This window comes from Corapipo altera, unplaced genomic scaffold, assembly GCF_003945725.1.
Source record: "Corapipo altera isolate COAL_440 unplaced genomic scaffold, ASM394572v1 142, whole genome shotgun sequence".
Classification (NCBI taxonomy): Eukaryota; Metazoa; Chordata; class Aves; order Passeriformes; family Pipridae; genus Corapipo; species Corapipo altera.
In genome coordinates, this window is record NW_020884966.1 from 1,587,110 (window position 1) to 1,602,648 (window position 15,539).

At 57.9% G+C, this 15,539-nt stretch overlaps 1 protein-coding gene across 5 annotated transcripts; it reads right to left on the reverse strand.

The window, feature by feature from the left end:
* Positions 1–802: 802 nt before the first annotated feature.
* On the reverse strand, positions 803–14,392 carry LIMD2 (LIM domain containing 2). 5 transcript variants are annotated; one of them, XM_027664787.1, is made up of 5 exons: positions 14,301–14,392; positions 5,079–5,207; positions 2,609–2,653; positions 2,046–2,185; positions 803–1,579 (listed from the first exon to the last, which is right to left on the reverse strand). In XM_027664787.1, the coding sequence occupies exons 2-5, from the start codon at positions 5,118–5,120 to the stop codon at positions 1,420–1,422; spliced, it is 387 nt and encodes a 128-aa protein (XP_027520588.1). In that variant the 5' UTR covers positions 5,121–5,207; positions 14,301–14,392; the 3' UTR covers positions 803–1,419. The 5 variants fall into 5 exon arrangements, with proteins under 5 accessions (XP_027520588.1, XP_027520587.1, XP_027520585.1 ...); XM_027664786.1 differs by lacking the exon at positions 14,301–14,392 and adding an exon at positions 14,125–14,237; XM_027664784.1 differs by lacking the exon at positions 14,301–14,392 and adding an exon at positions 13,663–13,872.
* Positions 14,393–15,539: the final 1,147 nt, after the last annotated feature.

Sequence of the window (15,539 nt, forward strand, 5' to 3'; positions counted from 1 at the left end):
GAAAGACACGGGGTTCCTAAACACTTATTCTTTCAATCTGATCTTACAAACCGTGGGTGGAGGAAGGAGGTAAATAATTAAAACCAGACTCACCCACTTTCCCTGGTTTTCCTGCGTTTGGCTCTCCCACCTGGCAGGACTTGCTGGGCTCATTAATTTGTGTGGACTGTGCTATCCAAAAATTGGACATGGGGTGGGTCCAAACCAGCCAGCCCGGGGCTGATGCCCCTCCTGCCCCCGGCAGAGCCACTGAGGAGTGACAGGGCACGGTGGTCTCTGATGTGGAGGGGGATTGAGAGAGCCCTGTGCAGGGCCAAGGGCTGGATCCAGCCCTGGGGGATCCAGGTGTGATGAGGGTGATCTGGTGTGAAAGCTGGTGTGGAAGCTGGTGTGAGGTTACAGTTGGGGTGTGCAGCTCACAGGGTAACACTGGGGTGCAGTTTGAAATCCTGGGTTTGCTCCCCAAAGACTTGGGAGTCCCATGAGGGGCAGGCACTTCTGGTCTGATCTCACGGGGGAGAGGGGCATGAAGAGAGAATGTTTTAGGTCTGGGGGCTGCACCCCATCACCTCTGACCCTTGTGGCTCTTTTCAGAGGGTGGACTGCCTTCTTCCCTTCCTTCCCTCCTTTCCCTCCCTTCCCTTACCACCTCAGTCATAACATTACTCACAAACGCCCAGGAATAATTCCTTGATCCTGCATGGACAGAGGTTCTTTCCACAGCAACTGGGGCAGCAAGAGGGGGCCTGACCACTCCTCCCACCTCCCCAGACACCCTGGGAACACAGGACAGGACACAGGGAAGGCTCGGAAACCTTGTATTACAAAAATAAAAGAGCGCCTGGCGCAGTGTGAGGCGGAGCCGCCGCGAGGCTCCTGCAGAACGTACCAGTGGAAGGCAAATATAAAAAAGACAGACACTGTTACACAGTCGCAGGGCAGCGTCCTGGGGGCTGAGCCACCCCAGCTGAACTGAGCTGATGTAAACCAAGGACCCTCCTTGTCCAGAGCCCCAGCAAGGCAGGATGGGGGTGGCAGGAGCTCTGCTGGGACTCACAAGCTGGTTAAGCCCCCAGATCATCTTTTCCATGGTGACAGGCCAGAAATGTATGAACAGGGTTGGGGGTCCCAGGGTGGTGGGGAGGGGTTGGCAAGTGCTTCTGGTCTGATCTCATGGAGGAGAGGGGCCTGAGGAGAGAGAGCTTAAGGTCTGGGGTCTGCACCCCGTCACTTCTGCCCTGTCCTTGTGACCCACAGGACCCCTCTGAGCACCCTCAAAGCGGGGTGGGCTGCCCCCCTTCCCTGCCCTGCCCTGCCCTGCCCTCCCCTCCCGCAGGTCCTGCTTTACATCAGCTCAGTCAGTGCTGGCTCAGTGCCCTCGGGCCCTGCTGGGCTCGGGGGTGGGTGGGCTGGCCCCGCTCACGCTGACTTGGTGCCGCTCTCCACCTCCTTGTGCACCCACAGCTCCTTGTGCTGCTTGCGCCCGAAGCCCTCGTCGTAGTTGCCTTTACTCTTGAAGAGCTGCTGGAAGTGGGGCTTGCAGTAGAACTCCCCGTGGAGGGCGGCGTAGCTGCCCAGGCTGCGGAGGGAGGGCAGGGTTAGATGGGCTCAGGGATCTGGGGTTTGGGGACACCAGGAGGAGGGAAGGTGCAGGAGGAGACCCTTAGACAGGGCAAACTGCTCCCTCCAGCCAGTGCAGGCTGTTGGGGGCTATGAGCAGGTCTGTAGAGGGGGGGGCTCTAGGGAGCTCAGCCTTGGCTCTGAGTGCTCAGGGAGGAGGCTCCAGCTCAGCTCTATGTTACCCTGGGGCTGCTCTCGAGGGGAAGCATCTCTCCTTCCATGCCAGGTGGGATTTAGCTGAGACCTGGGAGCAGGTGGGCAGATTCTTTGCTGCCATGAGTGAGCTGGGGGGTCTTTGGGCACCGCCCAAGCGAGGGGCTGTGATGGGTGAGGGGGGTGTGTGCAGTGTTGGGAAGGGTTTCCCCCACCCAGGCTCAGCAGAGCTGTGGTGACACCTGTCCCAGCACAGGCCCAGTCCGGCTCACCTGAGCTTGGTGTGGCAGTGCTTGCAGCAGAAGCAGGAGTTGTGGAAGACGAACTTGTCGGCCACCAGCCGCTCCATGGGGTACACGGTTTTCTGGCAGGCAGTGCACATCTCCTTCACCTGAGCCTTCAGGCTGAACGACTGGGCAAGGGGACACCAAAGGGAGACACGGGATGAGGAAGGAGTGTGGGATTCCCCGTGCCTGGCTCCCATCACAGCCCTCTTCCCTGATATTTGTGCTGCCACTCGCTGGAGCGTTGGTGAGCGTGAAGCAGCCTCACCTCCCCCCTCCCTGGGCCACCCCACTGATGCTGGGCTGGACTGGTGCTTGGGCCTGGGGTGTTTGGTCCTTCTCCCCTCACCAGGAATCAGTAGGATGAGGCACGGACACAGAGAAGCTGTGGCTGCCCTATCCCTGGAAGTGTCCAAGGCCAGCTTGGACGGGGCTTGGACCAACTGGGGATAGTGGAAGGTGCTTTTCCCATGGCAGGGGGTAGAACTGGATGATCTTTAAGGTCCCTTCCAACCCAAACCACTCTATATGATGTGGTAAATCCCAGGTACCTTGGAGCGCTGCACTGTGCTGCCTCCTGAGCTGCTCTTTGCCTCCTGAAAAGGGAAGGAGAAGAGAAATCAAAATGAGAGCTTGGCCTGACATTGAGCTGTGCTTGAGGAGGAGGGGAGGAGGATTGGCACAGGCAGCTGCTCTGCAGGACCCTGGGGCACACCAGCCCCTGTCACAGCGTGGTGACCATCCCTGAACTCACTTGCCCAGAGGCCACGACATCTGTCAGGTCCTGGCGTGTGTTACTGCCTGTGCTGTGGTGCTTTTCCCAAAGAGAGAAGGAAGAGAGGGAAATAGAGAAAGAAGGGAAAACATGGACATTTTGCAGAGAAGGAATGGAGCACCAGGCAGCTGTGGAACTTCCAGGGGCAGATCCAGCAGGATCATGGCACTGCTCTGTATTTTCCATGGCCAGGTACAGCAGAGCTGTTTTGTGGTGGCAGCAGCACCCACACATGGAGCCAGGAGATGTCAGAGCATGGGCATTGCAGGGTAAGAACTGTCCCCTGCTCTCACCAGCTGCAGGCACTGATCCCTGTCCTGGGCCACCCAGTGCCACCCCCGTGCACATCCTGGGATTCACATCATCCCTCAGGAATAACAACAGCACAGCTGCCACACCCCTGGGGACAGCAAGGGCCTGTGGCAGGCAGAGAGGGGGAAAGGACTTGCTGAGCTGTTGCAGACAAGCCCTTGGCAAAACCCCTCTGTGACCTGCACTGGCAAATCCTGACCTGTGGCTGATGCACCTACCAACAGCAGCTCTGCTCCCAGGTGCTGCTCCTGCTTCTTCCAGCCAACACCTCCCCCCGGGCTGCAGAGGGTGATTAACTCCTCTTGCTGGGGGTGCCCAGGGCTCCAGCAGTGCTGCCATATGGCCCTGCCTGGGCTCAGGGGGTGGTGCCCTGCCTGTTCCCCCAGGAGCCCCTCGCTCTCCCGGAGCTCTGGTGCTGTTCCCCCTCGGTGGATGTTTTGTTTTGGAGTTTCCCTGCCCTGTTTGCAGCCCCTCACGCTGCTGCTCCTGTTGCTGTGCAGGAAATGCCTCCGAGGCCCTGCAGGCTCAGGGGGGTGTGGGGAGGGCAGAGGGGCAGTGAGTGAGGGCAGAACTGATGATGTGCTCCATGGGGTCTGCAGCTTATGGGGGGCAGATGCTGCTCCAGCACCAGGGCAGAGAGACCCAAATGCTGAGGTGCCCCGGGATTTCAGGGCAGGGTCTTGGTAAATGCTCTTTCATCTGCAGCTGCAACAGCTCCTCTCTTCCCAAATCCCCCCACTCCCATCCTCATCCTCCCCACACCCACTGCACAGGTCCTGACAGCCCCCTGGGAGTGTTTCACCCGCCTTTGCACTCATGGAAATTCTCCCTCCTTCCTTCAAACTGTCAGGATCAAAGGGGCCATCACACTTCAGCAGGTCACCCTCAGAGTTGGCTCACCCTCTGCACTGCTCGTTCCCAGGGTCGGGGCACTGTGACCCCAGGATGTCACCCCAGGACATCTCCCCGCTCTCCTTGTCCTTCCCCTGTCCTTGTCCTTCCCCTCGCTGCTCCTTGGCTCTGCCTGGCCAGTGCTGCCCCTCTCTGCCCCCAGGCTGATCCCCCACCCCCCGTTCGTTCCTCCCTCTCTGCCCTTCCCCATCGTTCCTCCTTTGTATTTTTGGAAACAGTTTGTCTGAGAGACGCACAGGAAACTCTCCCCTGGCTGAGCTGCCTCCTCAGACGTTTCCCAGCTGCTCTCCCTGACTCAGGTCAGGGACGTGATTTTCCTCTCCCTCCCACGAGGCTGGAAGCAGGAGCCAAAGTCAACAGTGGGACACGGGCAGCGGGGAGGCTCCGGTCGTGTAAAACCAGTTGCATCCCCTGGCAGTGGCAGAACAACCGCGGGTGCTCTCCCGGGGTCAGGATTTAATGCGCTGTTTCCAGGCTCAGCTGAGCCAGAGCTGAGGAAAACGTTGCCTCTCTGGAGCTGGGATACATCCGTTCCCAAGGCTGCAGCAATCCACCGCGGCTCGTCACTTCTCGGCAGCCTCCTGGCTCGGGGCAGGCTCTCTATCTATCCCGTATCTGATCTATCTCCCCTCGGGGAAGGGCCGTATCCTGTCCCAGCAGGAGATGTTCTTGAGCCTTCATGTTTTTCCACCTCCGATTACTCCGGTCCTAAGCAGCTCGAATGCTCTCAATTGTGATCACGGAAAGCCATGGAAACACAAACAAACAGAGGCAACTGGAGATGAGAGCGGGGTGAGAGCTCTGGATGGACCCGAGCCTGGGCGCCGGCGCTCAGAGTGCTCAGCAAACAGCACCTTCTGCTGGAACATTCCTGTCCCCAGCTCTGCTGTTTGAGCAGCAGTCACTGTGCCTTTGATCACCCTGAGGTGTCAGGCCTGGAGCACAGCTCCTGTACACAGCCCTCCCTCCCTGAGAACCAAAACTGGGGTGCAATTCCCACACAAACCGCGGGATCTACGTACATGGGCTGGGGGTGGGCTGGCGGCTCCCGTGGCCTGGAACATGATTCCTTCCCCTCCTCTGTCTGATTAGTCCTGAGCTTGAAGTCTGTGGGTCGATGTTCCCTGGGTAAGACAGCCTTTTTGCAACACCTGGAAGGAAATGTCAACAGCAGCAGGGTTGGTTTCATCACCCCAAACCCAGCAGCTCTGCAGGAGGTGGTGTGTGCTTGGCTCTCTCAGAGCAGCCTCGTTGGTCTGAGAGATTCCTGAGGGAGCCAAGAGGTTCAGGCACACCAGGCTGGACCAACAGACAGGAGATGCAGGTCTGGGACACTGTGATAGGGAGCTGGAGAGTCTGGGACTCTGAGCACCCTAGTCTGGTGGAAGGTGTCCCTGCCCATGGCAGGAAGGTGGAATGAGATGAGCTTTAAGGTTCCTTCCAACCCAAACCAGCCTGGGATTCTGTGATCTGGGGTGCTGAGCTCAGTAGCTCCAGTCCTCTAATCCCATACAAAGATAATCCCATACAAAGATCCTGGGCTGGGATGGGAGAGGACTGCTGGGAACATGATCAGAAGGTGATGTGATGGCTTCTGCTCCAAACCCACACGTGGAGGCAGCTGCCAGGCAATGGCCAAGCTGAGGGAGCAAAACCAATGCCCCGTGTTTCACTGATGCAGCCACTAAAGGACTGGTGTTGCTGGAGGAAGGACTGTGATTTTAGTCTAATTTTAGCCCAGAAAAGTCTTGCTGATCACAGCTCAGCAGAGCGAGTGATGGGGATTTTGTCTTCTCTGGGGAGCCCACGTCACCTTCAGGCTCACCCTGTGAGCTGTGGCCTCGTGTGACGAGCTGAGTGCCCGGGAGGATGGGGCTGACAGGGACCAGCACAGGAAAAAAACCACCAGCACTGCAAATCACCCCTTTTGGTAAAAAATAGCTGAAAAGGCACTGACAGCTCCTCAGGGGGTTTTCCCCATCACACTTTACCTTCAAAACACCCGTGAAAGATCAGCCCTGGTTTGCATACACGGCACTGAACCGAGGGGCTGAGCGAAGGGAGGAGCAAAGCAGGGAGGAGGAGGGTGAAGGGGCAGCTCTGCAATGATGGGGATGAGCCGGGGGATGGAAAACCAGCAGCACCCCTCCTGCCTGAGGCTGCTCTCATCTCCTGCTGAACCCCCTCGGCCTCAGACTGTCACCTCAAAAACTTTCCTGCTGCCCAAGGGCTGGGATAGACCCTGAGAGAGCCCCGAGGGCAGAGACATGCCAGGGTGAAGGGCTGGGGGCAGGGGGTGTCTCCTCAATGCCCACCTCACTGGGACATTTGCAGACATGCCCTGGGTTTTGGGGGCTCTTTGGCTGCCAAACAGCTGACACCAGGCTCGTGTTACACCCAGCAAAGCACCCAGAACTCGTGGCTGCTCTCAGAGTTGAGAGTTGCACCCCCTCTGCCCCAGGTCCTGGGGGTGCACAGCCCTCATCACAAACACTTCTCAGCCCCATCTGAGGCACGGCTCTGTTTTACCCAGATCATTTCCCGTCCCTCTGCGGTTTGCTTGTTATTTCCTGCCCTCCCAGCTCGCTCACAGGCAGCTGCTGCCGAACCCAGAGTCTGCTGGGGCCAGTGCCCAAACCCACAGCCCCTCTCTGCCCCCGTTCCCTGGGACAGGACCTTCCCTTCATGTCCCCAGGGTCTGTCAGGTGCCTGCAGCCCAGCTCAGGCCAGAGGGGAACCTGAGGAACCCAGAGAACCTGCTGTCCCCGCCCCACAGACGCCTCTGGCACAGATGCACAACCCTCCCCCTTCCCACCTGCCTTTCACCTTCACCCCGACCTTCAACACAAATGTTTGTCCTCCCCCTGCTTCCCTTCCTCCTCCCTCACAGCTCATCTTCCTCCTCTACCCCAGCCACCTCCTGCCCCTCAGTTTTCCCAGTCCTTCCATCCTCCCCCTCTTGCCCTTCCCCACAACCTGGGCCAGTGGGAGGGTCCCTGCCCATGGCAGGAGGTTGGAACAAGATGAGCTTTGAGGTCCCTTCCAACCCCAACCACTCTGTGATTCTGTGACAAACACACGGTTTCTTTCACCTACTATTTGTTTCTTTGCTTCTCATTCCCCCAAACCCCATTCCCTTCAATTCCTCCCCACTTAGCCTACCCCATGGCTTGATGTTCTCCATCCAGCCCCGTCCTCCATCCTCTCCACACCCCTCTGCCCTCCACACACGTCCCCTCTCGTGCCCTCCACACACGTGCCCTCTCATGCCCTCCACACACGTGCCCTCTCGTGCCCTCCACACACGTCCCCTCTCATGCCCTCCACACACGTCCCCTCTCGTGCCCTCTCGTGCCCACGCTCTCCCCGCTGCTGTCTCTCAACTCGGGGTGCAGAGAGCCCCTTCAGGCACAGGAGCAGGAGTTACTAAACCTCCTTCCTGCCGAAGGGCAGGAGGCAAGAGCAGAAATCTCGAAGGGGAAGGGTGTGCTGAGCGATAAGGGAACCAGAACAAGTGAGAGACTGCAGGAGGGTTTCTAGGAGGCTCTCAGCTGCTCTCATCGTGCTTCCAAGGAGCGCAGGATGGGATTTGAGCCCAAGGCAGCCAACACCAGCCTGATGAGTGGAAGAACACTGTGGCACAGGCTTTGCTTAAAGACACGCTGCCACACTGATGTTGCAAAGCCCTCAGAGTGGCTCGGGCAGCCCTCGGGGCTGTGCTGTGAGGAGCACAGAGGGCACCTCTGACAAAGCCAGAAAGCCAAGGTCAAGGCTCCAGGGTGGACTAGACCTGCCTGTTCCAAACCTCTGTTCCCTAAAGCCCTTGGCCGCTTATGCAGCCTGGGAAGAGCAGGAGTGAGGACTGTGCCCTCCTGGTCACGCCACCAGCTTCAGGTGTTTGGCTCAGGACAAGGTGGGAACACCTCTGCCTTCCAGCCTCTGTTCTTCCTGCCCCTCCTGGGAGCGACTGACAGCTGGTGTGGACTATAAAACATCTTTCCAGGGGATTTGGGCTCGTGCCATCTACCTGGGGTGATGGAGCAGCTCCTGCTGGGAACACTGATAGCCACAGCATGGCAGACACAGGGAGGTGGGTCTTGGTGTGGCACCACAGCCAGTGGGATGCACTGCCCAGGTCACCACCAGCAGCTGCTGGTCCTGCTCTGGGGGCTTTTTGGGTGATCTCAGCGAGCTGGTGTTTGAGTCAGGACCTCAGGGTTGGAATTTGTCCATCACTCAGAGGGGACATGTGCCTGCTGCCGTGTGGAGCAGCCAGAGCAGTGCTCAGCTGCCTTTTAGCTCCAAGCAGGAACAGTTTGGAGGGAGGAAGGTAACATCCCTCTCAGAAGCTGCTTGATCACAGAGCTATTCCCTAACATCTCCCCTCCCTGGGGCAGATGCAGGGAGAGGGAACATCTGGGGCGGCCCCTCAAGGGAACTCTCTGATCACAACGTGCCTCCAAAGGATCCCACAGCCAGGACGGGTGTAGGGAGCCTTACCCTAACCCTTCTCCTCTCCAGTGGGGTCATCCTGGCTACCCCCACTGCTGATCCAGCTGCTCCCAGTGCCCCCACTGCTGATCCAGCTGCTCCCAGTGCCCCCACTGCTGATCCAGCTGCTCCCAGTGCCCCCAGTGCCAACCCAGCTGCTCCCAGTGCCCTCCCAGCAGCTCCCAGTGGGCCCCAGCCCCGCGCTGGCCGTGGCTCTCTGGGAGCCGCAGAGTTTCCGGCCCAGGGAAGCAGCAGCATGACTGCGGAGGGCCAGAGGCCCCTCTCTGCCATCTGGTTCCCATTACAGCCCTGGGAAGGGCGTGTTTCCTGCAGGGATCACTCCCCCACGGCAGGGGCTTTCCCAAAGGCAAAGACCAGCGTGGGGGATCCGGGCCCCTTCCTCCTCCATCCCCCGAGGACATGGAGTGTCCCCAGCAGCACAGCAAGGGAAGGGCAGGGGGTCGACACCTTGGAGGGGCTGTCAGGGCTTTCCCCCAGGAAATACAGGCTGTTTTGGGATGAATGTGGGGCTGGATGTGCCCCAGATCATGTGTAGGATTAGCAAAACCCACGCACACAGCACAGCGCTGACCCTGCAGCTCCACGGCCAGCCCAGCCCATCATCCCTCTCAGCAGGACAGTGAGAAAAGGAGGTGAAGAGGAGGTGGAAAAGTCTGTCCCCAGAGCCTGGGAATCACCCAGCTCACTCCCCATCTGCAGCCTTGGGGGTCTTACAGTTGACCCACACCATGAAAGAAAGTGTGTGAAGAGCCAGCATCAAACAGGAGAGTGCCAGAAACGGGCACAGCAGTGCCAGGGAAGGGGCACAGAGGGATGATGGAGCCAGCCCAGTGGTCACGGCTCCAGCTTCAGCCACGGAAGCCCTTCATTCAGCTGCAGGTCTTGGCTCTTGCATGGCTTTGAGCCAACCACTTGACCTCACCAGTATTCAGGACCAGGGCAGGTCCCTGCTGGGTTGGCACAGGGTGGAGGACCCCAGGGAGGAGCATTTGGACATTCTGGGATTGCCACTACCCTGCTCATCCCATTTCTGGGGGGGTGGGCCCATCCCTGCACCCCAGGGCCCAGCTCTCCCTTCCACCATCCTGCTCCTCTAATCCCCTTTCCAGCCACGTCCTGTGCCCGGGCTGCCTCTTGAAAGGCTGCCAGTGGGCAGGAAATCTGCAGCCAAAATGCTGAGGGATGCTGACAAGGAATAGTTGTGGGGAGGAACAGGGCTGCCTTTGTCAGGGCAACAATGGGGGACCCGCACGGGCGAGGGGGGAGCCCGAGGGAAGCCCCTGCCCACCCGCTCCCCTCTCCCACCTTCACCCCTGCCCTGGCTGCTCTCCCCTGAGCAGGAGCTGGAAGGACCAGGGCCAGGGAGATTGGGCTGGTCCCCTGCCCCTGCCTCCCAGCGAGGGGGCAGATGGGCCAGGAGGATGCTGCAGGGATTCACTGGCTTTCCAGAAGCAGAAATTGAGGCACTGAGCAGTTCCTTCCTGGGATCATGGCCATGTTTAATGGCATCCATTAAAAATCATGGTCCAAAGGGAGTATCTGCTCCTTGGGAGCTCCTGTCTCTCTAGGGGCTCAGATAAAGCAGAAAAACACTGCTGGGAGGGGGGATGAGAAGAGCCTTTTCCAGGCAGAGACAAATCCTCAGTAGTGCCAGAATGAAAACTGCAGGTTGAGAGGTTCAGGCTGGACATGAGGCAAAAGTGCTTCCCTGAGAGAAACCTTGGGAGCTCTGCAGAGTGGCACTAATGAGGTGCAATATAGACCTGGTGCACACAAGCACAGTAGGCAAACAGCAGTTCATGCTCCTTCCCTTCCCCTTTTCAGCTTTTCCATTATCTCTTCCATAAACCACCTGGAAACTTCACCTCGTGGTTCCCTACATAAATGCACATCCATTTACCATTATGCATTATGCCTCCAGTTCTTCTTCCACCATATACTTGCCTCTCAGTGGATTTGTGATGATAAATCACATTCCTTATCAGTTGGTGTTTTTTTCACCAGGAGAAGCCAATCCCTTTTAACCTGTTCTCTGTCCCCACTCTGGTGGCCCGACACCAGCAGGTGAGCTGACCTGGCTTCTCCACACTGTGGGAGCTCTCAGACCTCGGAATTCTGGTACAAAACTCCCCTGAAAACATCTGGCCTGATGTGTCCTTACACTGTGGAAGGATCCAGGTGTCCTCCTTCCACTTGGCTCCCTTTTCCCTCTCCTCTCTCCACTCTCCACCTAAAATAATCGTTTCCTTGGGGCACTGTATCACGAGGCCCTGTTGTTTCACAAGTCATTTATCATCTCCAAGGAAGACACTGAGCCAACGTGACATGATCTGTGTAAAAACCACCCAGCATTTCATTCTGCTTCCCAACAGCATGTCTTTGATTACTCTTCTAGGACCTGTTCTAGAAACCAACCCTTCCTTGTACTCCAATTAATGGATCTGTAATTGCCTGTAATTTCCTCTCTCCTCAAACACAACCCATCAATGTTATGTTGGCTGATTTCCTCTCCTGGAATATCACCTGTTATCCACCAGACTTTGGACTGGCATTTCCTGTGGTGGAGTCCCCATCCCTGGAGGGATTTAAAGCCCTGTGGATGTGGCACCTGGGGACGTGGGTTAGTGCTGGGGGAACGGTTGGACTCGGTGATCTTGGAGGGCTTTTCCAACCTTGATTTTGGGAGTGAGCCCATCTCTTGAACCCTGAGAGATCCCCCCAAGAGTTTTTGCTGTTTCACCACCAGCAGATACAGCAAGAGCAAGAGTGAGGCCTATTCCAGTCACCCCAAAACACAGCACAGCCCCTTTCCACAGTCCCTGCCTCCACACAACCCCTACAAGAGCTGCTCTTTGCTGCCCAAATGCAGACTGTGTAATTAAAAAAGCCACCAAAATCATATTTATAGTTAAATCTCTCCACAGATCATTCTTTGTGAGCTGCCCTATTTCCAGCCTTCACCTCCATCCTCCCTTTTAGGATCCAATACACCACACAGCCCAGTGTAGGATCTGGTGCTCTGAAATTCATGGCACACATTCCAGTGTGCCGGGAAAAGCAGTCCCTGGAGAGGCACAAGGTGCTGAGGCACCTTGTGTCTGAAAACCCTGAGCTGGCCATATGGAGAAGGTTATGGGCACACCAGAGGAGTGAGAAATATGTCTAAAGTGTGCTTAACATTGATATTGCAATAATCCCTTCACCCAGATTTAATGTTTTCCATCTCAGAGCTTTGGCTAACAGCGAGGTAAGCACTGCAACCCCCCCAGATGGCTCATAAAAATGACTTAACTGGGAAGGAAAAGGCAGAAGGCACCTCTGGGGGACGACATGGCAGCTGCCTGGCAATGGCCAACAACCCTGCAAGGGCTGAGGGTGAGAGAAAAGGAAAATAAAAACTCCACCACCACGCAGGACTGGGGGGGTGGTTGAAGCCTCACAGAATTGACCAACCGAAGGAAACCAGAAGAGGAACTCCCTTCCCTAATGAGAAGTCTCGTGGGATTTTTTGCCGACCAAAAAAGGTCAGGAACCCAGTTTTGAGTTGCAAAAAAAATGAAGATGCATCCAGTCACTTTGCAAAGCCCAAGAGGTTGGTTCTGACAGGCCCTCACTTCGGAACTGGGAATTCGCTTCTCCCATTTAAAAAAGGACACGAGCACTGGGGCTGTTTCAGACTAAGCTTGGTCGGTTTCTCTGCAATTATTTTGTAATCTCTGTTAATAATTCTGCAGATGTGCTACTCCTGGCCTTAAACACACGACAGCTCAGCTGAGGCACCAGATGTCTTCCCTGCAAGAGCCCTCACACGACGCCTTCAGTGGACAAAGCACGATTTTCAAGGCTGAATTATCACGTTTTTTCGAAACCAGTGGTCGCCCCGTGAACAAAAATCACCAGAAAATTGATCATAAATGTGATCTACAAGGTAGCTTAGCTGGTTTCAAGTGATCCAAGGGGATTAGACAGATCAGACCGGCTCAAAACACAGTAGTTACAGCACCAAACCGGGACTTGGGAGAGCTGGGCTTGATTCCCAACTCTGCTGCTAATTTTTTGGGTGGCAGTGGACAATTAATTTCATTTTTTCTGTTCCCCTTTCTCCCCCCCCCCTGAATGAAAACAGAGCTGCTCTCCTTTGTGAAGCCCTGAGAGATCCCTGGCTGTTAAGGGTTATGTCAGAGCTCGGGGCATTTGTGTTGTTATTAAATCTCACAGTCATGCAACAGCCTCCCCAGGGAAGTGATGAAAGACCTGTCGCTGGAAAGGTTTGAATCCAGGCTGGACGAGGTGGTAGGAGACACACCATCGGGAATTAGCAGGCATTAACGAAGGGGGGATAAGGGAGTCGGGATCTAACAGGTTTTTCTTCCATCTCTGCTCTTTCTGATCAGCTTAATAAAATGGATCTGTCCAGCCCCCCTCCGGCATGTGCTGCAGCACACAACAAAGAGGGAATTACAGCCCGAACGGGGAGGGGGAGCCCCGAAATTTGCACCCCCAGACACCCCTTGCAGCGGATCCAGCCAGCACAGGCCTCTGCTCGATCCGGAGGGGACCAGCCCTTGGCTCCCCGGCTCACACCGGGCACGGGGGGCTCGCCCCCCCTCCCACAGCATCGCTCCCCAACAGGCTCCCGGAGCTCCGGCAGCACCTCTTTGCCCCCACCTGACCCCGGCCCAGAACAGCCCCCCTTGGGACCCCCCCAAACCTGCCTCCCGCGACCCCCTCGGCCGAGCCTCCTCCCAGAGCGGAAAGTTCCCGGAGCGCCCGGATGGTTCCTCCTCCTCCCGGGGGGCTGCCCGGGGCTGGGGGGGGGGAACGAACCCTCATCTCCCGGGTGGCTCCAGCGGTGCCGCTTCCCGGGGTTCTCTCCTGCCTTTGCATCCCTCCCTCCTCTCCATCCCTTTCTCCCCGGCCGCCCGCCGATCGCTCTTATCCCTCCCCACCCCCGAGCCCCCCGCGGTGGGCAGCGATCCCGGGGATGGGCGAACCCCCCCATTTCCCATCTCCCATTTCCAGGGACCATCATTGTCTCCCGCCGGCTCTCCCGCCGCCTCCCCATCGCGTTGTTCTCCCGGAGCCCGGGCTCACCGTGCGCCTGGGGGATGCCAAGCGGGGGGCTCAGGGGGTCGGGGGGGTCCGTGCCGGTGCTGGGGGGCTCTGGCCGCCCCTCTCCCGCCGCAGGGGCCGGGGCTGTGGGAGCGGGAGCCGCTTCCTGCGCGCTCCCACCGCCGCCTCGCAGCCCTTTTTATCGCGGGGCCGCGGCAGCGATTGGCTCCCGGCGCCGAACCGTCTCCCAGCCGCTCGCTCCTTTGTGTGCAGCCAACCTCTAACCCCAAACCTTCCCCAGCCCCTCTCCTCACGGCTCCCTCTCCCCGGACCCCCGCGGCCCCTCCCCGGCTCAGCGCTGCCGACCCCCCGAGCGTCTCTTTCCGCTTTCTGGCAGTGTGGGTGTAATTATCCCCCCCCGCCGTAATTAGCTTTTCCATCCTCTCCCCCTCCCTCCAGATCGGCTTCGCTCCAGACTTTGGACGCGGCCTTGGGCTCACCCACCCACTCATGGAAGGTTTCCCGCGAGCATCCCAAAGGATCCGTCCCTCCGGGGTCTGGGAAAGCCGAATTCCTCCCACCCTGCAACACACACACCCCCCTCAACAAACTGTTTGCAGAGGAAGAATCTTATCAGGCAGCTGCAGAAAAGGGGAATCCCATTGCTCCCCACTTCTCACCTCCCAGGGGAGCAGAGCTGAGCGGTGATGGCTTCAGAAATCCGGGTTTTATTCCATGGAGAGCTGGCGTGGAGCGTGGGAGCGGGGCCGTGTAAGGTGGGCGGCGGATCTGCCAGGGCAGGGTCTCGGGGCAAGGAAAAAGCACTGCCTGGACCACGAAGGCAGCTTCCCCTGGGGTTTGGAGGGCTGGGATTTCCCCGGGAACAAGGCAAAACATCAGGAATAAATAGGTTAAATATTAATAGTTAAAACCTGGAGGGAACTCGGGGGTGGTTTCACGGCGGCCGAGGAAGCCGGGATGGACCTGAGCCAGCAGAGAGGCAGCGGGAACCTGTAGCTCTGAGGGCTTCACCTTAACCTCCCAAACCCATTCAGAGGGGGATCCATGAAGGAAAACATGCAGTGGAGAGGTGGGAATAGCTTTGATAATGATGATGCAGGAGCAAATATTCTTGTTTGGCTCCCGAACACAGCGTGGAAAGAGCCAAACGCCGGCTGGAGGTGGCCCAAAGTCTGAGCCCAGAGGCAGAGCCAGGTGCTTTGTGTGCAGTCTGCCTGTAACTCCCCGTACAAAAAAACACAATCAAGGATTTTATGGAAGTGTTTACTGGACAGGGAGACAGCAGCGATATGATTTACCACGTCTGCCACTCTGCATTGCCCAAATAGCATCTGTGCTGAAGAGGCTCCCTGTCACCGAGGGAGGGATTCCACTCCATGGTAAAATCAGCTGCTGCCGGGCAGATCCCGGCCCAGATGGTCACACAGAGCAGGCAGCGGAGACCAGAGGGCTGCAAAGTGGGGTCCGTCGGGACTTGGGGAGGAGAAGAGCATCCAGGGGGTCTCTTTTTTCCCAAAACGAGGGTGGGTGTGTGGGAAGGGAACGAGCACAGCACCCATGGGCTGCCCCGGGCTCTGGGCACGGACACGGGCAAAGGATCCCATCTCCAGGCCGGGTGTGACTCCCTGAGCCTCGGGATGGGGGTCTGAGGGAGGACTGGGCTGGGGACTCATCCTGGCACCTGCTGAGGGGGTGCTGAGCTGGGGCCTGAGCCCACGGCCCAGGGGGGTCCCCAGCACCAGGGTCCTTGTGCAGAGAGAGACGCTGCGGGTCCCACCTCGCGTGTGCAGGGGCACACGTGTGCTCACACACACACACGTGCCACGGCCACACAGCTGTGCACACACACCACACACACACATCCCACGTGCACACACTGGGGTGCTCGTGCCCTCTCA

Excerpts from the sequence above, each read along its gene's own strand:
- LIMD2 (XM_027664787.1), bottom strand. The coding sequence starts at position 5,120 with ATGTTCCAGGCCACGGGAGCCGCCAGCCCACCCCCAGCCCAT. Across the intron at positions 2,654-5,078 it reads CCAGCCCACCCCCAGCCCAT|GAGGCAAAGAGCAGCTCAGG; the intron begins GTACGTAGATCC and ends TTCCCTTTTCAG. Across the intron at positions 2,186-2,608 it reads GCACAGTGCAGCGCTCCAAG|TCGTTCAGCCTGAAGGCTCA; the intron begins GTACCTGGGATT and ends CCCCTTGCCCAG.